General features: G+C 38.2%; 1 protein-coding gene across 1 annotated transcript in view; it reads right to left on the bottom strand.

Annotated features, from left to right (window-relative positions):
• Positions 1-16993, bottom strand: part of LOC121734801 — an 86069-nt gene extending 69076 nt beyond the window's left edge. The window contains exons 1-3 of the mRNA XM_042125417.1: positions 16890-16993; positions 5744-5834; positions 5470-5536 (exon numbers count right to left, since the gene is read on the bottom strand). Coding sequence (XP_041981351.1) covers positions 5470-5536; positions 5744-5806 — 130 coding nt within the window. The 5' untranslated portion in view covers positions 5807-5834; positions 16890-16993. The remainder of the gene's footprint in view (positions 1-5469; positions 5537-5743; positions 5835-16889) is intronic.
• Positions 16994-22642: the final 5649 nt, after the last annotated feature.

Below are 22642 nucleotides of genomic sequence, written 5' to 3'. Positions count from 1 at the left end.
GTGAGCCCGTGGTATTTCTCCGGTCGAGCCGGCCCTATTCCCTTCCCTACCCTCCCCAATTCCCATCCTTTCCCATCCCTACCCTCCAAGCCTGGCAACGCACCTGATGCTGCGAGTGTCCATGGGCGAGGGAAGCTGCTTTCCATCAAGTGACCCGTTTGCCCCATTGTTGAATAAAAAATAAAAAAAACAATGCACTCCTTCACCATATTATAAACTACAACTGTGCAAAATTTAATTCACCTACGTTTCCCCATTTTTCGTCAAAAGGGATACAAAGTTTTTGGCTCACGTATTAATACAACGTAACAAAAACAAGTGATAATACTTTAGGGTGTGTATGTGTCCCTTATAGAGAGTTCACTGTGAAAGTAGCAGCGCTGAAAGACCAAAAATTTTTTTCACTTTTGTATGGGCAAGCGCCCGAACGTCACGAGTTTCCCCATACAAAAGTGAAAAAAAATTTGGTCTTTCAGCGCTGCTATTTTCACAGTGAATTCTCTATAAGGAACACATACTCACCCTTAAGTATTATCACTTATTTTTGTTACACCCTGTAGATTCTGAATACCTTCCAATATGATAATAATATATTAAAAATATAAGTTACTGCTCATGGCTGTACTTAAGTATTAACAAGTTCTCAATGTCGGGATCCCGAAAAGGTCGATCTAATGTAAGATCGTACTTCACTCGGTTATTATAAAAGTAGCTTCTTACCTGCCCACGCTCCTCCAAAGTCTAAACAAAACCGTTAGGGTTGGCACTTGGCACTTATAGTAAGCATAGAGGAATAAATATAGAGGAATTCTTACGTTATATTATGGAACTAATAAAAATAAATTATAGTTTCATATTTTAAGAATCGCAAATAACAAACTTTAAAACTCTGGAGCGAACTGTCACCAGCAGTATTTTCGGACCATTTCGACCTGCAAACCCTCTAGCCCCGTGGTCCCTAACCTTTTTTTCATATGGGGCACAAACATGTCTTTGTATTGGTGTCGCGGGCCGCAACAAAAATTTTTTTGGGTTAAAAAATAACGTTCTTCAAAATTACGATTTTAAAGTGGAAAAAAATTCACGTCTTTCACGACGAAGTAAGACATTATTTTGCCGGTAGGCATGAGCTTGCTGGGGGGACAACCGGGGTATGTGGGACTCGCTGCGACCGATGTGGCCGCAGCTCTACCCACTAAAACCCGACCGTGTTCCTTTCTGCGCCGCTACTGACAGATCCGCGGGAAATGTAGGGCCACCGCAGTTCTATCAGCGGGCGTCTGCCTGGTCGCTGGCAGACACGTCTACGTGGGGGCGTTTAGTTGCCCCCCAGGCCGAACAGAGACCCTACTAGGGCTTGTCTAGGCCATTCCTCTGCGTTTACGTAACACATAGCGCATCGCGACCCGCTCGGGGGCTCTGTGTAATGGACATCGGCGTCCCCACACCGATGCCCCGAGCTCCCAGGCTATAGCGGAACGTTTCGGTCGTCATGGTTGACCCTACGTCGCTTTGGCCGGCTGCGTCTTCGGGGGTCGAGCGCCTCCCTCTCGCGTACGCGCTCGGCCTCCTCTTTGGCGGCCATTACTTGCTCAGCAAAGTCTTCGACCGCCCTCCATCCTTGATTGCTGCCCAGCATCGAGCGAATCAATGCTGGGAGCGAGGTGTCATATCCGATGGCGGCCGTGAGGGTCGCACGTTGTCCATTCCAAGAGGGACAGACCGACACAGTGTGCTCGGTCGTGTCCCTGTCTTCGTCACAATGGTGGCATCTTGGGGTCTCTTCCCTTCCGACGATCTCACACAGGTACCGACCGAAGCACCTGTGCCCGGTCAGCACCTGTGTGAGTCGAAATGAGAGAGTGGCTTTCTTGCGATCAAGCCACTGTTTGAGAAATGGGCGGATGGCCAGAACTAAGTCCACGCTGACTTGCGGCTCTTTTAGCCGCTCTTTCCACAAGTCAATTGCCATTTCTCTCGCATCGCTCCTCCACCGACGTACGGCGTCCGGTAGGGGGTTGCTGCCCCCCGCGCGAACCGCGAGGGCACGCGCATCCAAATCCCAGGGGATGGCCCCCGCGAGCAGGCAAGCCGCATCTTTAGAGATTGTGCGGTAGCCGCGGACTGCCCGGATGGCCATCACCCTTTGTAGTCTCCCTAGTGCGAGACTGTTGACCTTGCGCAATCTGTCTGCCCAGATCGGCGCCCCGTACATTGCCAACCGGCAAAGCACCTGCGCTCTTCTGATGTTGCGAGTGTGCGAATCAATGTTTATTAATACATTAATTTCACTATGAAAAGCCACTTAAAGTAGAAAATATGAATTTTATTTTATTTTATTTAAGCACATTTTACAGCAAAACAAGGAAAACTTCGAAAACCAAAACGCTGAAGTGCCAACCCTGAAAGATATTCAGCCCACTTACCGGCACGCAACTATTAACTTTGTTTTATCTTGGGCTTTTTGGGATTCCTTTATCATTATCGTGAGCTAAGCTTCACCACATACAGGCTTGAGTACCTACCAGAAATCAGACATGAAGTAACCCGCGATGTAACATTTGAACTAGTTACTACCAAACAAATGTAAATAAGGCTAGAATATCTCATTTGATTTTCAGAAATCTGTTACCAGAATAATAATTGAAGACGAGAGTGGAAGAACACAATAACTAACAATAAAAAAAATGCCGTTTTTTTGCATTTTTTTTTTACTGAAATAAGGGGGCAAACGCGCAAACGGGTCACCTGATGGAAAGCAACTTCCGTCGCCCATGGACACTCGCAGCATCAGAAGAGCCGCAGGTGCGTTGCAGGCCATTTAAGAGGGAATAGGGTAATAGGGGAGGGTAGGGAAGGGAATAGGGTAGGGGATTGGGCCTCCGGTAAACTCACTCACTCGGCGAAACACAGCGCAAGCGCTGTTTTACGCCGGTTTTCTGTGAGAACGTGGTATATCTCCGGTCGAGCCGGCCCATTCGTGCCGAAGCATGGCTCTCCCACGTCTATGCATACTTGATGGAGGACTTAGGGCCGGAACCAAATATTTGAAATAGGAAAACTGTGCATTTTATGTGTAGCCAGATAAATTAGGCAGGTGATGAAGTAGATAAGTTACAAGGTTTGTTCAAATTACATATAAGAGAAATATGAGTAAATGTTCGCATTTTACAAAATGTTACTTATCAACTCACGTCTTAAATTTTGTAAATTATTGTAGCACACCGCCCACGTAATTAATGAAAGTTGAAATATTTTGTACCATACTTAGTGTCTAAACACAGTAGGCCGAAGTTACGCGCGAAGTTACGCACGTCCGCAATGTCAAACGCATACAAAATACGGATGGGACGCGACGGAATAGTGTGTCGTCGGCAATTTAAAATACATTGCGGGCGTAATCATGCGGAATTTACGCCGCGTAACTTCGGCCTAGTGTGTTTAGACACTTAGGGTTGGTTATATTGACAGGGCTTTACGTATTCAATATTGCTTTTGATGGGCTAACATCATACACGTTAACCAATCAGCAAAAATAGATTAACTTCAGTCAAAAATCCTCAAAAAGTAGGCGTAAGTTACGAAAGGATAATTAAGTTATGTATTCAATAGAGCGTGATTGGTTAACATTTATTTATATAAAGTACTATTGTGATTGGTTGAAGCCCCAGAAACCTATCACTGCACCAATGAACGTTGTATTTAAATACTACAAACATTTGGCAGTTGCTGAGTTAAAATTCAACGCACGCACTATACGTGTTTTGTACGGCACCCACTGGCTACTGCACTACACAACAACATGATTTTGTTTAGGCATATAAAAATTAACCCTAGATCAATAAAAATTATAGAAGATTAGTCTCTTGACCAATTTCTAAATAATCTTTTTTTTTCAGCATTATTTTGTTAACGACGTATGAGAATAGGATAATACATAATTACATTATATTTACAACAATGATTTTACTCCAGAGGCAGCACTACATATAGCATAGTCGAATAATCAAAAAGTTTTGTTCGACGTTTGACAACGTTTCTGTCAATATTCTGAAATTATTTTCAAAATCGACGATCAGACCGAATACTTCGTGTAGTTTTGAAAGTTGGTACCTGTGGTTGTTCCTTTAAGATGTCCAGATGAATATACTAAAAGTCCCCGAGGGTGGGACAAGAGCCGGCCGTGGGGGAGAGGGGGAAAGGTCTCTTTTTCAAGGTTTTTGCTTGTGACTCGAACATTATTTATAATATCTCTTTAGGAATGAAAAGGAAACGGGAATGCGTTACCTCGATTTACTGTATCTAGAGACAGATGCAGTAAATCGACGTAACGTAGTCCCCTGATTCCTCCTTCAAAATAGAGTCTATCTCATTTTATTTATTTTTTAATATTTTCAGGAAGAATGAGTCTATACCATCACGTTTTTATTTTATCGTAAACATCTTTCAAATTTATTTATGGTCAGTCGATTGGCGGGGTACGGGGCATTCATTTTTTTGCAATTTTTAAGGGTCATAATATTCTTTACTTATAAGTACATTTAGAAAAAATCGAACGTAGCTTTACCAGATCATAATATTGCATAAAAATCATTTGTCTAAACGCATTGTCCCCTTTGGCCTTCAGTGGGGCGTTATCGCCTACTTTGGGAAAGGCTGGTTAACTGTATGTGCTAGTAACGCCCTCTGCTCCGACCTTTGCATAATATTCCCTATTGGCGTCTCTGTCATTAAAATTAATAAGTGTGATTTTCTTACAAAATGATAATTACTATGACACCAATATTGCTAAAGGCTTTGCCCAATCGCTTCCAAATCTGCGAAATCATATTGTAAACTAAAATTATTAACAAATCTATCTCATTATTATGAATGTAACTCTCAATTATTTTGTCTCATAGAATAACCTATTTCCCATAGTGTGAAGCAATTCGCTAATACAATAGTGGACGTTATTGTCAATGACATAGTGGCTAATATTGTTTGAATTTCGATATTCCGATTTTAGAATTTCAGAAGTGGAAGATAAAACTTTTTGCACAATATTCACCAAAGATTTCAAAACTTTAGCCATGTTGTATTTGACAGAAAATATCCGACATGGTATGACTTAAGAAAATGGCCAATATTTGTCAAAAAGGCCCCAAAAAGACCCAAGAGTGGGCTATGTCTGTGTACCATCAGAGAAATTGATTCATAGGAAGTTGCCAGACCTGTGTTATTTGGTCTTCTTTTGTCGTACCCAGCCGATTAACAAACATAGCCCGACCAAGTTGGCTCGGCTTATGCATATCAAATTCTCTGCTAGTACTATCACAGTTATTTTCTAGTTTTCTACTTACAGACTAGGTACATCTAGACTCCAGAGTCTAGAGTTCTAGACAATAATAATTCTCCTGTACCTCTTGGTACTAACAGTTCAAAGAAACAACAACGCATGGCTAATTTAAATTCCGATATTATACTGACCGTGATACGTGGAACCGACAGCGCCCGTGACCGCTTCGTACACCATGCCGTCTTGGCGACACATTTTCTGCAACAATAAACATAAAATAAAAACAAATCAATAAACAAAAAAAGGAAACATACTTAATAACTTTGTGAGCGAAACTTTTTTTTACTGCGCTACACAATACTAAAAGTACCTGTTAGCGACATCTAGCGAAAATTGTATGAAGGACTTAATAAATTAATGAGCGTTATAGTTTATCTAATCGAGTATAGATGGCGCCAAACTTACTTGTTCCTCGCAGATGTCTTTGTTTCTTTGCTCCTGGATGAGATTTATGTTCTTAGTTTGCATTTTCTTACACCGTATACTTTGTTCCAATCTGTAACAACACACAAAAAATAAATAGCTTATTATTAGAAATGTTAAAATAAAAATAAAAAGAGCTAATGTATATAATTGCTACTAGATGGCGTTAAATTAGGCTACTTGACCTATATTCAATTTCATTGAACAAATGCATATTTCTAGTAGAACTTGGCCTAGGAAACCGTATTTCACCCTTTTCATCAAATAAAAGCTTATGATTGATAAATAAAGTCGATTTGAAAATATGATTTTATGAAAATATGATTTGTACTGACGAAAACGCTTTTGCGGTACTTCCGATTTGGATGTGACGTCATCATACCCGTAATTTAATGTCTTTTATCTATCGCGCTCGTTATATGTAAGTTTATTTGTACATAAATAATAAGAATAAGCCTAGAAAGATTTGTAAATTATATTTTCTTGAATAATTCAAATAAAACATCATTTTCATAAATTATCTCCATTTAGAGTCTGGCTAGCGAAAGATGAGACTGGAAAAAGGCGGCAAATTAAAAAAATTGACGTATAATAACCCTGTCTATAGTTTTGTTCTACGAACTACGAAAAATTAAAAATAAGAAACCTTATTATTCGTAGTTCGTAGATCAAAACTATAATTCCGGCTACAGACAGGGTTGTTATACGTTGATTTTTTGAATTTGCCGTCTTTTTCCAGTCTCATCTTTCGCTAGCCAGACTCTATTGTAGACGGGAAATGAAATGGCCAAAACTTTTCTCCAAAAGTTTTCAACATTACAAATAATTTCTAATTTCTTATTTAATTCTTTTATAATTTTTGGGCACTTTTAGACTCGTACATTTAGCACATGAAAAAATGTTCAATTAAGAGAGTTTAAAATACAAAACGTACGACGTTACACTATGGCGGACAGTGTTTTCGGCGCTATTTATAAGGCATATTTTTCAACAACATTTTTATGGGTTTCTACTGTATAAAATATTAAAATATTTGTTTTTTTTTGTGAAAACGAATTATTAAGAAGCGATAAGCATTAAGAAAAAAATTACGTCAAGTAGCCTATTAGGGGAGCATGAGGCAAAATATGACGATGTTCATAATAATCGGCCAAGTGCGAGTCGGACTCGCGCACAAAGGGTTCCGTACCATTATATTAGAGATTTATAGAGCAAAATTAGGCCAAAAATTGTGTTTTTTGTATGGGAGTACAAAGTTTTTGTTGTAGAGGGTGTAACCCTTAATTTTTTTTTAATATTATTATTAAATATTAAAGAACACAGTCATATAACTAAAGACTTCGAGAAAAAAATCAAGTACCTGCCTGTTGCCATTATTGATATAGAGCAAAAAAGGCCAAAAAAATCACGTTTGTTGTATGGGAGCCCCCCATAAATATTTATTTTATTTTTAGTATTTGTTGTTATAGCGGCAACAGATATAAGTACACAATCTGTGAAAATTTCAGATGTCTAGCTATAGCGGTTCTTGAGTTATTGGCTGGTCTCTGGTTATAGTCTGGAGACAGACGGACAGACGGACAGACATCGAAGTCTCAGTAATAGGGTCCCGTTTATACCCTTTGGGTACGGAACCCTAAAAAGGGTATTTTTGATAGGAAGTGATAACCTCTATGACTTCCTAACGTCAAGACTTGCATCAGAATTCAGATCCCATTGTCCCATATTAATTATGAATTATGATTTAAGTAACCTTACAAAACAATAATACGTGCAAATAAATAAAAAGCTAGTTTCAAAGTGAATTAGGCATAAAGTGCAGAAGCAGCTGTAGTCCGACCGCAGACCGCGACTTCCGTTCCCTCAATTGTTGAACTAATGGCTAACATAATAATACAATAATGGTTAAGATATAAGAATGAAGGAAACGTTCATTATTATCGTTTAAACTTTAAACTAATGGTAAAATCGACTGTCTGTCCGTTTGTTGCTTCTTCAGGCTTTGCCACTGAACTAATATTTTGTTTCCGGGCTGGGTTTCAAGGAATTCGCATAACGATCACAATATTTTTTTGCATTTAAACTATCTCAACGTTTCAGCATTAAAGAAAAGACTTAAATTCGGCATTTTACTAATTCGCATTAGATACACTAGCTATTTGACCGAGCTTTGCTCGGTATTCGATGAAACACGAATAAAATGACATTTTCTAAAAATGATTCCTAGCTAGATCGATTTATCGCCCCCGAAACCCCCTATATACTAAATTTCATGAAAATCGTTGGAGCCGATTCCGAGATTCCAATTATATATATATATATATATATATATATATATATATATATATATATATATATATATATATATATATATATATATATATATATATATATATATATATATATATATATATACAAGAATTGCTCGTTTAAAGATATAAGATAAGATTATGTATTAGTTTCTAAGATACTATGAAACATGGATACACTATCTAATAATTCCAGTTACAATTCTGCATCGAACACTAAGTAACACGTGACAACTTACAAGACAACAACACGTAATTACTAGAAGCCCTAACGTCTAAGGAGTGAATGGGGATTGGGGAGTCAGCACGTGACGGGAAGCGCTTCCTCAGCCCCCACTCCCCACTTGCCTCACCGTGAGAACTGGGAATACTCAGGATTCAGGAACCGTGTGAGGTGTTTTGTTAAAGTTAAATTATTGATTAGTGATATGGATAATATTAACAGGACTGTAAGATGATTGATGAGACACAACAATTCTTCCAAAGTTCACTAATCAACAACTACTAGCAATTTGACCGAGCTTTGCTCGGTATTCGATAAAACACGAATAAAATGATATTTTCTAAAAATGATTCCTAGCTAGATCGATTTATCGCCCCCGAAACCCCCTATATACTGAATTTCATGAAAAAATTGGTAACTAGTAAGCAATCCTATTAGTATTTAAAACATTTGTGCGTCCATCCAGAACCACGCAGGTGCGTACTTTTCTCAGAAAAAAATACTGTTTTTAACTTCATTCCGTACTAAAAAAGTAACAATTAAAATGTATGTTTCCGTGTTTTTTTTTCTGTAATATAAATAAGATAGTTAACAGTATCGAAGCCCAGAAAAGCAGTCCCACGCCCAACAATGGCCAGCAGTGAGAATCGTTCTGGGACATTGGAAACGGTGGTAACCATTGATTATTATATGGTGTAAATTCTATGAGAAATTAACTCACATGGGTGTTATCTGAGAAATTTATAACTATATTAAGGTAGATCAATTGACGAGTATGTAATTTAGTCGGGTTGTGTCAACTCAATGTAACGAATTATAGCATAGATAGAGCTTAAAAGTTGTGATAGGACTTTGGAGTTGAGCTTGGAGTTTAATTTTACGACGCGACGACGAAAAGACTTTTTACCCGACTACGGCGAAGCAAAATGGAGGGTTATGATTGAATATTATCGAAATGTTATTTTTCCCGGAAAAATTTACGGTTCCCGCATGATTTAAACGAATTTTGACGCGTCGGATATCATCTAGATTCTAGTAAACTGTATGTCAATCTGTTAATTAGGTCTAAGACACTTGAATTGTTTTAAAGCCTTTTTAAGTACGTATGTAGTTTAAACAATAACTAGCTATTTGACCGAACTTCGCTCGGTATTCGATAAAACACGAATAAAAAGACATTTTCTAAAAATGATTCCTAGCTAGATCGATTTATCGCCCCCGAAACCCCCTATATACAAAATTTTATGAAAATCGTTGGAGCCGATTCCGAGATTCCAATTATATATATATATATATATATATATATATATATATATATATATATATATATATATATATATATATATACAAGAATTGCTCATTTAAATATATAAGTATTTGTCCTGGGAACGCGCCTACAACTTGTCCAGCAGTGCTAATGGCTGGGATTTGATCTTATCGCGGTTTATTGTAGCCTTAAGTTGATATAAATTGTTAAGCCATTGTAAAACATAATTTAAGCCAGCTTTGAAACAAATTAACATATTGTTTTTGTAACCCGAAAGCCGAAAGCGATAGGTCATTTTAGTCCAGTCAACTTAGGCTTAAATTAGGTAAGAATCTCGGAATTCGAGATACCCAGCTGTAAAATTTTAGGGGGCACCACTCACTAGTCACTACGCTAATATATTTTCTTTTTATCTGCGCCTTCGGACGGTTCTGGGTTGTGGTTAGGGAACCACCACTGCGTCCGATAGGTGGAAATTTCCTTTTATTAATTGGCAAGATTTTGAAATTTTTCAATTTCACCTTTGATTTTGGGGGGGGATCATGTACCCTGTGACATCTCCCCCCCGCCCCCCCCCCCCCCCCGTTGGGACCGCGCCTGGCTGTAGGTCTGTAAATATTTGTATATTGACACCCTAATTGTGATCTCAAAACCTACATATTATTATTATGGTAGTGCGCAACTATTAAATTTCGAGGTCAAAGGTCACAAAAGTCGGTTTTGTTCGCTTTTTTATAAATATTTCATTTCCTACGGGTTTTTTTGCTATTTGTATTTATTACCATGTTGTAGAGTACAAAACTCTACAACTTTTGTCGTTTAGGTGGCACGTCGAATTATTATTTTAAGATCGCTTGGCGAAATTGAAAGTGCTATTTGATGCATGTGCAATGTGGATATGATATGAATAACGTGTCATTGTCTGATCGCGATCTACCAATACAGAGGCTTTTAATCACTGGCCCACAGTAGGCCAGGGAGCAGGGCGCGCTATTAGTAACTAATAGCGCGCCCTGCTCCCTCCTCGCCCAACCAAGGTCATGAGTATTTTTGGCGTAACTATAACATCCAGGGCCTGTAGCAAATTGATGGTGCCCTATCAGTAAAAATCGTCACGTTAATAATAAAACAATATGTAAAAAATTTCTGACCTCACGGCCTCTTGGGCCGGGGCCCTTTTGGGAAGGTGACCCGAGGCATTTTGCCAGCCCTGCCAGCCTATATAGTTACGCCACTGCTTAGCGATCTGAGAGGTGTGAATAGCCTATAAAAAGCCTATCTAGAGAGGTTATATACGTGGTAGACTGTACCAACTACACACAAGCGTGTTTGGCCTGGCGTGGCGTGCGGCTAATAACAATGGTGCTGTTGAACCCGCGCCCAAACCCAGCGGCGAGGTAGCCGCCTACCCCGCGGGTATAGCCTTCATTAACTACATACTAATATTATTATTATTGCGATGTCTGTCTGTACCTCTTCACGCTTAAACGTCTGAACCGATTCATATGGGCGTTGAGGATAGTTTGGTGAATAGTAGTGTCCGACCGAAGCTTTGGCTTCGGCTTCGGCCGCTTTCGGCCAAAAAAAAACACCTTCGGCAAAACCTTCGGCTTCGGCCTAAAACCCGGCCGAAGCCGAAGCTTTGCCGAAGGTCCGAGCAACCGTCGAAATTGAACGAAAGACTGAGTGAGTCGTTAAAAGATCGACGGACCGGTCGTGTATGCAGAGGCCACTGGGAGTCACTGTCAAATACAATAAACAAACACTAACTTTTTAATAAATAATTTAATTATTTATTAAGAAGTTAGTATTTGTTTATTTTATATATTACTCTAGTTTTGGTCTAGTCGAGTAAAATAAAGACTGATTGATTGGTCTAATTATTGTTATTTTTGAAATAATAAAGAAATTATGTTTTTTAAAAAAGTTCAGTCAATAAAGTATGTAGTTGTTGTATGCGTAAGCGGGAACGTCAGAGATTTCTGCTGGGACTTATTCAGGGTGCTTAGGGACAAAAAATACTAAAATTCCTAAAGTCTAGGACGTGAGCTGGAGTGAGGGGGGAGTGACAAAAGTCTCAAGTTTTGGTTTTTGGCTAATAATTACTAAACAACGATGCGTTGTAGCAAAAAACATTCTACGATGAAAAAAAAACTGATTAAGTTCTCTATAATTTTGATTCTATACACTTGTTCCGAATTCTCATCCGTTTTCGAACTACGCATTTGAGTCATTCCTTAAACTTAATTATTTGTAGTCCACAAATTATTTAGTAATAAATAAATCACGAAATCACAAACTTTTATTAGTTATTACCATCAGCTCTAAATCAACTTCTCCATGTGACAGCCATATACAGGTAAGCCTTCAATATTGAAGTTTTGAAATAATTAATTGTAGCTTGTAGACATATTGAACATAACTGTATTTTAAAAAGATAAAACCGACTTCAAAATTATACGTAATTCAGAATTAAAACTCCGTATCTCCAAAACTACTGAACCGATTTTGATGAATCTTCCCTAAGTTGAACAATACCTAGTACAAGAAAAAAAGAATTACTGAAATCGCAATGGTAGTTCCAGAGATATGCGAACACAAACATAAAAACATACATACCTACATAGATACATACCTACACTTGTAATTTGGTACATTTGTTCAGACGCTGATACAGATTACAGACTAACATATACGAAAATTTGGCAGTTCTGGAAATATTACATACATACGCGTAGAATTGATAACCTGTTTTTTTTAAGTCGGTTTAAAATTAATTACTGAGAGTCGAGCGATTAAGATTATAAACCTTTGGCTTCGGCTTCAGCCAAAGGTTGTAGCGATTGCCGATTAATCGGCTTCGGCTTCGGCCAAAAATAGACCTTCGGTCGGACACTAGTGAATAGAAAAACGTAGGAAAGTTTTCTGTTCTGTGTATCTGTTCGTCTGTTTACATCTATGTACTATGTTAAATCATTGAATGCTTTTGGTAGTGGTGTGGAGTGGAGATAGCACTACCAAAAACATTTGGGTCCCGGAAAAGGACATAGTTTTTATCAAGGAAAAATGCGCGGTCGAATAAAGTTACCGTCAATATGTAATAGCCATTAGCAGAATAATAATTATAGACATGGCATGTCAACGCAAAAGCGTAGCCAAATGAATGGCTATTTTAGGTGTTGTTTGGGTATTTTATTAAAAAACTAGCGACCCGCCCCGGCGTCGCACGGGTGTATAATATATAGAGCCACTGAAAAAATAATTAAAATCGATAGCCTATGATTCTTTACGTGGTCTACTTCTTATCTGTGCCAAATAACATAAAAATTGCTCCAGTAGTTCGCGAGATAAGCCATTTCAAATAATTTCCCCCGTTTTTTCCACATTCTCTTAGCGTGATGAATTATATTGTTTCATATTTTAAAGAAATGTATGACGTAATTAACTAATTTCACTACTAATATAAACTCTTCTTTATCAAAGATAATAGTTAAACAGAGCCGGTTAAAGTTTAATCTCAATTTAACTTGCGGTTAGTAATTACTGACGTTTTTTACAACGCGTTAGGGCGTGGAGGTTACGTACAGTCGGACAGATTTTATCTCCATATCTAATAACAAAACGTATAAATATAACACGGTTTAAGGAATTTTAATTTATAAGTTTTTTGTTCTTTGTAAATCAAAAGGTATGAGTATTATATGGCATGGCGGGTTAAATTCTAAAGCTGGGAATCGGTTCGTCTGTCGCTGTTGCCTTTTAGATGAAATTTTGTATGAAACATTTTATTAAGTAAAGTAAGTACAAGTAACACTTGTATAAGCTTATATTGCGCCGTATAACATTTAATTTTTATTGATAAAATATAAAGGTTAAAAAAAGTCTCAAGATGGGATTAATAGAATCTGGGTGCACGGCAGTGCACCCGCCGAGACGAGCCAAGCGTAGCGCAAGGACATACCATTTCTCAAAGTGTTTCGCCGTTTTTTTTAACATTAATAGAATTGGTTTCCGTTGTAGCAGATAGTTCATATTTTCAGGATATGATGTCATCAATAGACTTATTAAGCATACAAAGTTTCAATTGAATCATGGCTCTTATACTTTAGATTTTATTGATATCTAAAATACGCCGAAATTTGGTTATACGCCGTAAAATAAGTTTAGGTAATGGAAGTTTAAATATTATAAGACTTTCGAAAATTTTATGAATTAGGACCTGAAAATTTACACGGGATGGACATTAACTAAAAATCTCTTAATAAAAAATAATAATAAAAAACACTAAAAAAACTACCAAGCAAGTAGCAACTTACAAAAAGTACTGAAATCCCACCAAAAACATTTCATGTAAAATATTATCTCGACGACCACAAAAGGTTTGCCTTGTGAAAAAGACATCAGATCTAATGTAGAGCCTCCAACCTCCTCCAAATTCTACATATCGGTAATGATATGCAGAATTTGTTGGAGTTAGGTTTGATAGAGTTAGGCCGCGTAGATTCAGAAGCTTGGCTCTACATTAGATCATGTCTTTTTCCCAGGGCAAACCTTTTGTGGTCGTCGAGGTAACATTTTACATGAAAAGTCTTAGTGGGATAGTTTAATTTTATTGCGGTAAAATTAACTTCATTTTAAGATATACTCGTAATTCTTATAGATTTCTACACGAACAAAGTTTCAACGTTTACACTTTAGAGGGTCATATTCTACGTTGGCACACGATTTCTTCCTATCATGCAATCTATAGACGCCTTCGCAATCAATAATCATGGTAGTATTGGCTTTCCAACATGGCCCAACGTTAAGAGAGGCCTTTCTGAATCTCTCTGGGGTCATTGGAATAATTCAAACTTATCAAAGAATTTCATTCATTTATAATGGTTTATAATTTGAAACCGAAATGCCCATTTGCCCAAAATGTCCAGAGAGTGGGCACTCAGCACTTGTTCTTATGACCTTAATTGCAGGTCAGTAATTATGATGTTCAGTGAAGAGCAATTTTGTAATTATGTAACTTTGTTTTGGTGTTGGGTGGTCGAGGTCGATCGACACGGTACCGAATTGATTATTGTGAATGCCTTACATTTAACCGACTTTTATTGAGGAAGTTATTATTGTGGATATTTTTATATTCATGATCATCATCATCATTATCAGAAGCCGTTTGATAACCTACAGGGCATATTCTAAATGTAAGGTTTTGTATCTGACTGCTGCAATTTAAAAAAAATGTTGTTTTATTTATTTACTTGTGTGTTTTTTCTTGATGCACGTTTACGCCTACAGATTCGCAAAAATAGCCTTATCTGAACTATTTTTTAAAGCGCGAGAATCTATCGAATTAATACCACTTTTAAAAACAGAATTAGTTTTAATTACCAAGTCGACTATTTAGTAATCTGTGCTCAAGTTTTGTCAAGTCAATATTAGTCGAGATCTGTCTGAGCTTTACAAACCCGACAAAATTACATAGGTCTATCTAGAGTGTCTACCTACCAATTTCTTGATAGTAGTATACACATTTACCCCCTTACTAATAAACGTTGTATAAGCTTTGAATACATATACAGTGTTTTGTTCCTGTCACACAAGTGACATTTTTAATTGGATTGAAGAAGACAAAACACTGTATAATTATTCAAAGCTTATACAGCGTTTATTAGTAAGGGGGTTAGTGTTTAATTGTCTGTCTGTCCACGTCACTGTGTGTGTGTACTGTGTCGTCACTTGTCCGCGTTCGGACTGACAAGCGGCTGCTTAGTATGCGCACGCGCATGGTGCCCACTTCGGTGTCGCCTATTTGAGGTCATATAGGAAGGATTTTATAACAGCTTATACATTCCAGCACAGGTATGCTTCAAATTGAGCCTTCTAGGCCCTGACAGCTTGTTGAATTTGAGCTTGAGAGGTTCTACACTCGGTAGTAACTATAAACTTGGTAGTTCTTGGTAAAGATGCAGTCCAAACGACATTTCACATAAGACTTCAGCAAACGACGTTTGCTGCAAGACTACTGGATTCTATGAATTTCTTCTTAGAAATTTCGTTTGTAATTAACAACATGAAGCTAGCTAGGGCAGACCATAGGAATTCAGACGAACTGTTTTGCACGATTTTTTACGCTACCAACTAGCTTCTTTTGGGTAACACTAGGAAAACTCTACATCGTTAATTTTTTCAAAATATTATTCTATCAAGAGTTAAAAACAAAGGTAATTCCGGTAAACATACCATTGTATTCTTTATTTTCACGTGTTCCCTGTCCCTTTTCATTTTGGTTGCAGGTAATGAGAGTTAAGGCACCGGGGCAACTCATTAAAAGTTTCAGTAATTGGACACAGTTTGGGGCACACCTTGAGCCCCATTAGTTCGTATTTGTTTTTGGGTTAAACTTCTACAATACGCAAGAATTAGGATGGTTTCTGGGATAATCCATACCATTATAAATGCGAAAGTATTCCTATCTGGCTGTACGTTACTTCTTTAAGCTAAATCCGCTGAACTGATTTTAATAAAATCTGAAATGAAGTTATATTGAGACCCGAAAAAGGACATTTATTATGCTAGTTTTTAGCTCGGAAAGCGTAACCGGTAGGTTACCGGCGTAAGTTTCGGAATAAATATACAGATTGCGTCATTAATTGTGTCGTAGCAGCAAAGTATTAGTAGTAAATGTAATATTATGCTGTTTATCATGTAATTTTCTACATAATAATATAATGTCTAGAGGGTATAATTAAAAACTTTTCTGAACAACTTTTCTGTCATAATGTAGCTTTCAAATTGCTACGGCGTAGCACCACAGAAAGTTCGTATCAGATGGCTCGTTTTTTTATATTTTTTTGTTTTATTTTCTTCTTTCATTCGACGTATTTTACTTCAAGTTAAATACAGGCTATGTTTACTTTTACTATATAATGTACATGTTACTATGTTAGTCAAACATCAATAGTGTTTTGATTAACTGATGTTCTTAACGTCAAGCGCTTATAAAATACATTTTATATAGCATTACATATTTTACCAAGAGCAAGGGTATGTATTATGTATTTTAATTTGATCATAACACCTAAACAAAAATACGATTTGGATCAATAAGGTGTTATTGGATTTGTAATGTTAGTGAAAATGTTTTAGGCTGTGTACTTGCAATAAGCTTTTGTAATGTTTTTGATTATTTGTGAATATGTTAACAAGGATGCTAGATTGTAATAATTCTTATTACAGCCATTATTTACATAACAAAACATTAAATTATAATAACTTAACATTTAAAATATTTAATTTAATGATTTCCCGTCAAAAGTAATAAACCAAAACAATTACCAAATATCAAGGTGTTGCACAATATAAGCACAGTCTATTATTTACTCACACATTGACACTCGCACACACACACACACACACAACACGCGTGCGACTCCTGCGCGCGCGCACCGCGAACTGCGCTTCTACGAAGAGATTTGAATTACAAATCTCGGAAATTTTGGTTAAGCACGGCCAAGGTAATCGGTCGACGCCTTAAATATTATGAAAAGGTTGTATGATTCATTTTCGATGCATATTAAGTGCGGGTTTAGAGTTTTCATTAGTCGCAATTAATACAAAAAGATTCAATCACTTTATTTGTATCCAAATACAAACTAAGTGAAAACCAGGACTAAAAATTCATATATTCGGTTATAGATTCGATTAGGTTAGCTGGTAAGTAGTTATAATATTAAGGGCCTGTTTCACCATTTTCTGATAAAGTGCCTAATAGGCTATTCAAAACTTCTTTGACAGATTCTCCATACTTGATCTGTCAAGTTAATTGATGGATAGCCTTATCAGGAAGTGGTGAAACAGGCCCTTAGATTGAGTGCATAAATCTTGTTATGTTTAGGCGAATTCAGAAAAATGCAGGAATTTTTTAATACTTATTTTTAGGTTCATTGGAGAATATTATAGTTTTCAACTTGGAAGTCCGTTTCAAGTAAGTATATAAGTAAAAATAATAATTATTTTTCCAATCTGGGTAACAAAGTTACATTAAAAAATATAATTAATAATATTATGCTAATGAGTATTAACAAATACAAGGATTGTTGTATAAAAAGTAACCTCAAATGTTTTGGTAAAAATATTTTTCTTAGATCATAATCAGCGTTTAATGACCCTTATAAGAAGCGGGTGGAACGGCACCGTATTCAGTGACTTTAGGGTTATCGCTCACTAAAAACTTTGAAATTTTGACTTGAAATTGTTCAGCATGGTGCAAAAATTATGAATAATGGCAAAGAACTCTTAATCATACCGGTTATAAAGCAAAGAAGGAAAAACTCAAATTCTTTCAAATTCAAATTCTTTATTAAGCTAGGTAGCTAGTATTGATATTATGTAACAATAGTATAAAAGCTATGTAGCGTACATCACGTCGTCTAATCCCATGCTAAGTAAAAACTTGTGTTATGGCAATCAGACAACGAATGCACGCCGAACAATTTTATCCTAATATATATTATTTACACATTCACACACACAATCACAATACACTTTATCACGTAAAGTCTCTTTCGGCGACGTGATGCGCGCTTCGTTCGGGAGCCTCCCCCGGAACCTCCGGTAAACTACACCGGCGGGCCAGAACTCCTCCACCTCGAAGATGGATAAAACTTGAGTCGGCACTCTCACCACAAAGGAACTGAAATTCACTTTGTGGCGAGAGTGCTAAACTAGATCAAAATCGGCCCACCCGATTGGACGCTACAAACATACACAGACATGTCAAAAATAATATAATACAATATACCAAAATATGTTGTGAATGTGTTGCTTTAGACGGTCTTACTTAAGACTGTCATGTCTCAAGTGAGTATAAGAGCCCTAACCAATTCGGCAGCGCCTGCGCATGCCACAGGATCTCGGTGGCCGTGTTAATTGAGATTTACACAATGACCTTCCGCTTCCTGCGTCGCACCTGTGGAATATTTGAATTTGGAACTCTTTTTAACTTTTTAATTTTATGTAGTTAAAGGTAGAGTTAAAGCAACAACCGCCTTTTGAGGAGTACGGAAATTGGTACTTTTACTTTTTTACATTTTTTTTATTAAAGGGTATTGGCCTACATTCTCAGAACTGAAACAAGATGAGTTATATCCATTCTACTGGTTGCAGCTTTATTTAAGAAAAAATGCCTTTTACCTAACTTTAAAGCTAGCAAGCCAAACGGCTTCATACATAATATTATTATATTCATTATTTATTATATGAAGATTTTATGGCAATTTTTTTTTTTTTATGAAATAAGGGGGCAAACGAGCAAACGGGTCACCTGATGGAAAGCAACTTCCGTCGCCCATGGACACTCGCAGCATCAGAAGAGCTGCAGGTGCGTTGCCGGCCTTTTAGAGGGAATAGGGTAATAAAGGAGGGTAGGGATGGAAGGGAAGGGAAGGGAATAGGAGAGGGTAGGGAAGGGAATAGGGTAGTGGATTGGGCCTCCGGTAAACTCACTCACTCGGCGAAACACAGCGCAGGCCCTGTTTCACGCCGGTTTTCTGTGAGAACGTGGTATTTCTCCGGTCGAGCCGGCCCATTCGTGCCGAAGCATGGCTCTCCCACGTATAATAATCTTAAATATCTTTAAATAAGTTATGAGATGTAGATTTTGTATAGAGTGTTTTGGTAGGCTTTATATTAAGAACTTTTTGACTTATGAGGGTCAGATTCTCATACTTCGAATCTCACTTGATCTCTCGATTTCCCTCGTGCCTAAAACCGCAAAAAGCAGTGCGTCCAAGATTTTTTTTTTTCTCTTGTTTCCCCTATACATAATACACGCGATTACTGTTGTACTCGGACTCCAAGTACAACAGTAATCGAAGCGAAATTCGTGGCATAAGAATCGCTCCCCAGATCAGCGTTAACTTGCCCGCATATATCACCATTACATGTAAACCGGCACCGGCACTAACGAAGACTTATGGAGTGAGCACACTGAGACGGGCCGTGCCGGGGCTCAGCGTGCCGGGGCTCATCGCAAAAATCCGCCTCCATACAATTTGTATGGAAGCGGAAATCCGCTGCGCCCCGACACAGTGTGCGATACGTGCATTTTTCCGATGAGCCCCGGCACGCTGAGCCCCGGCACGGCCCGTCTCAGTGTGCTCACTTTTTTATGTTACGCTTTCATTAAAACACAGTTTTTATTTCAAAACACTATTTTCTTGCGACTTCATAATAGATGTTCATTGTGAGTTGTGACTTAGGTTAAATACACATTGCATCTCAAGGCATCGCGACGTTGTAATGTGAATTTACCCCTAGGGTTCGGTCACACGACGACGTAGACGAAATGAGGGATAACATAGTGATGCATAAAAGTAATACAAAGTTGTTATTAAGTAAGTTGTTAATAATGTAATTAAAAATAAATGAAAAAAAAATTAAAAGTAACCGCTTGACAGTAAAATTCAAAGACCAAATGTTTTTACTTTTTTTAAAGTTAGGAGTAAGTAAGGAGTTAAGGAGCCTATTCGATATTAACAAACATTATTATCCTCTTTATAATAATTACTAGGTAAATTCTTCGTTTCTTACGTCTTTATACGTGGGAGAGCCATGCTTCGGCACGAATGGGCCGGCTCGACCGGATAAATACCACGTTCTCACAGAAAACCGGCGTGAAACAGCGCTTGCGCTGTGTTTCGCCGAGTGAGTGAGTTTACCGGAGGCCCAATCCCCTAACCCCTACCCTATTCCCTTCCCTACCCTCAACTATTCCCTTCCCTTCCCTTCCCTACCCTCCTCTATTACCCTATTCCCTCTTAAAAGGCCGGCAACGCACTTGCAGCTCTTCTGATGCTGCGAGTGTCCATGGGCGACGGAAGTTGCTTTCCATCAGGTGACCCGTTTGCTCGTTTGCCCCCTTATTTCATAAAAAAAAAAAAAAAAAAAAAAAAAAAAAAAAAAAAAAAACTGGTTTCATATGAGAGTTGCGTATATTTTCTTTCCATGAAAAAAAAATTGCTCCCACACCGATTTTTTTTTATGAAATAAGGGGGCAAACGAGCAAACGGGTCACCTGATGGAAAGCAACATCCGTCGCCCATGGACACTCGCAGCATCAGAAGAGCTGCAAGTGCGTTGCCGGCCTTTTAAGAGGGAATAGGGTAAAAGGGGAGGGTAGGGAAGGGAAGGGAATAGGGGAAGGTAGGGAAGGGAATAGGGGAAGGCAGGGATAGGAATGGGGTAGGGGATTGGGCCTCCGGTAAACTCACTCACTGAGCGCAAGCGCTGTTTCACGCCGGTTTTCTGTGAGAACGTAGTATTTCTCCGGTCGAGCCGGCCCATTCGTACTGAAGCATGGCTCTCCCACGTATGATTTCGGTGACGGTGGCCGGTTTCATTGAAACCAGGCCAGCTACGCAGGAGTAATTTTATAGTGCCCAAGTGTGTGCGCAGTACACAAGAGCACTCTCTATTCCTTTACTCTCATAACCCACTGGGACGGAAGGCCTCCTTTCCATGAAACTATCTTATATATCAGTTCGTTTACGACGGATAAAAACCATCTACAATACTATTTGGACACATTTTTAACACAATTGACAATTATTATTGTCAAGATAGATATAATATGCTCGTTGCGCGTATACGGCATAAAGTTAATATACCTAGCGGAATAGAGCAACAATCTCGAGCTGTCAAACGAAATCGAAATTGGTTTTCATCTGTGTGAAAAATATGTGTACGTATACACTTACACAAGCATGATTGAACATGAATTCCATGAGATTAAATTGTCAACGTGCGGCACGTGCCGACTGGACGTCAAAAAAAGAATGCTGCTGTCATGTATCACACGTCTCTTTTTACCATGCAGTGTTACAGATAGTGACATCTCTCTTGCTCAGGCCTTTGTCTCTCTATTCCGCTAGGTATTTTAACTTTATGGTATACGGCATGAACAAGTACTATACATTACGCTACAAAGGGCCATGATTTCGAAAATTGGCGAAAAATCAAACAACTTCAACATTTCGCTTTGCGACAAATTAAAAACGATGCAACCTGAAATCAACTTTGACATACGAACTCAAAGTGTATTTTACGATGTGGAGAATATTCAAGTACATTTACAGTAATAATAATAATACTCCCCACACCGGTTTCGGTGACGGTGGCCGGTTTCATTGAAACCAGGCCAGGTACGCAGGAGTAATTTTATAGTGCCCAAGTGTGTGCGCAGTACACAAGAGCACTCTCTATTCCTTTTACTCTCATAACCCAGTGGGACGGAAGACCGACACGACTGGCGAGAGATCAGGCGCAGGACCGACTTTTTTACATGCCCATCCGACGCATGGATCATCTTACTTGTCAGACAATCAGGTGATCAGCCTGCATTGTCCTAACCAAACTTGGAAATAACATGTTTCCAACGCGGGATTCGAACCCACGACCTCCGGAGTCGAGATCGACGCTCTAACCACTAGACCACGGAGGCGTACATTTACAGTACAGCTGACTCGAAGGCTTTACAGGAGATATGTTACAATTAGGGGAATATGTTGTGAGCCTGTGGAGGCCGGGCCAAGGGCGCCTGGCCTTGAGACGTGCCCTAGTAGAGATGCCAAGACAAAGTATATAAAATATACATCCATTTCATACTTATAATATTATTATGCTTACTTAATAAGATGAAGCCCGCAATTCCGTAGCGCCAAAATTCGTTTATCACCCGGGAACCGTACATTTTTCCGGGATAAAAAGTATCCTATGTCCTTTCCCGGGACTCAAAGTATCTCCATACCAAATTTCAGTTAAATCGGTTCGCAACAGACTGACAGACAAACACACATTCGCATTTATAATGTTAGTGTGGATAAGATATAGTGAGTTTTTCTTTCTGTCTGTCTGTTACCTCTTCACACCTAAATTACTGAACCGATTTTGCTGAAATTTCATATGGAGATACTTTCAATCCGGAAAAGGACATATTGTAATATGATAGTCTTTATCCTGGAAAATGTACGGTTCACGCGCGATAATTGAATTTTGATGCAACGGGGTTGTGGATGTCATCTAGTATTTTA

Source organism: Aricia agestis, chromosome 16 (assembly GCF_905147365.1).
Source record: "Aricia agestis chromosome 16, ilAriAges1.1, whole genome shotgun sequence".
NCBI classification, from domain to species: Eukaryota; Metazoa; Arthropoda; class Insecta; order Lepidoptera; family Lycaenidae; genus Aricia; species Aricia agestis.
The sequence above is the reverse complement of the archived record's forward strand: the minus strand, read 5'-3'. Positions and strand labels throughout refer to the sequence as shown.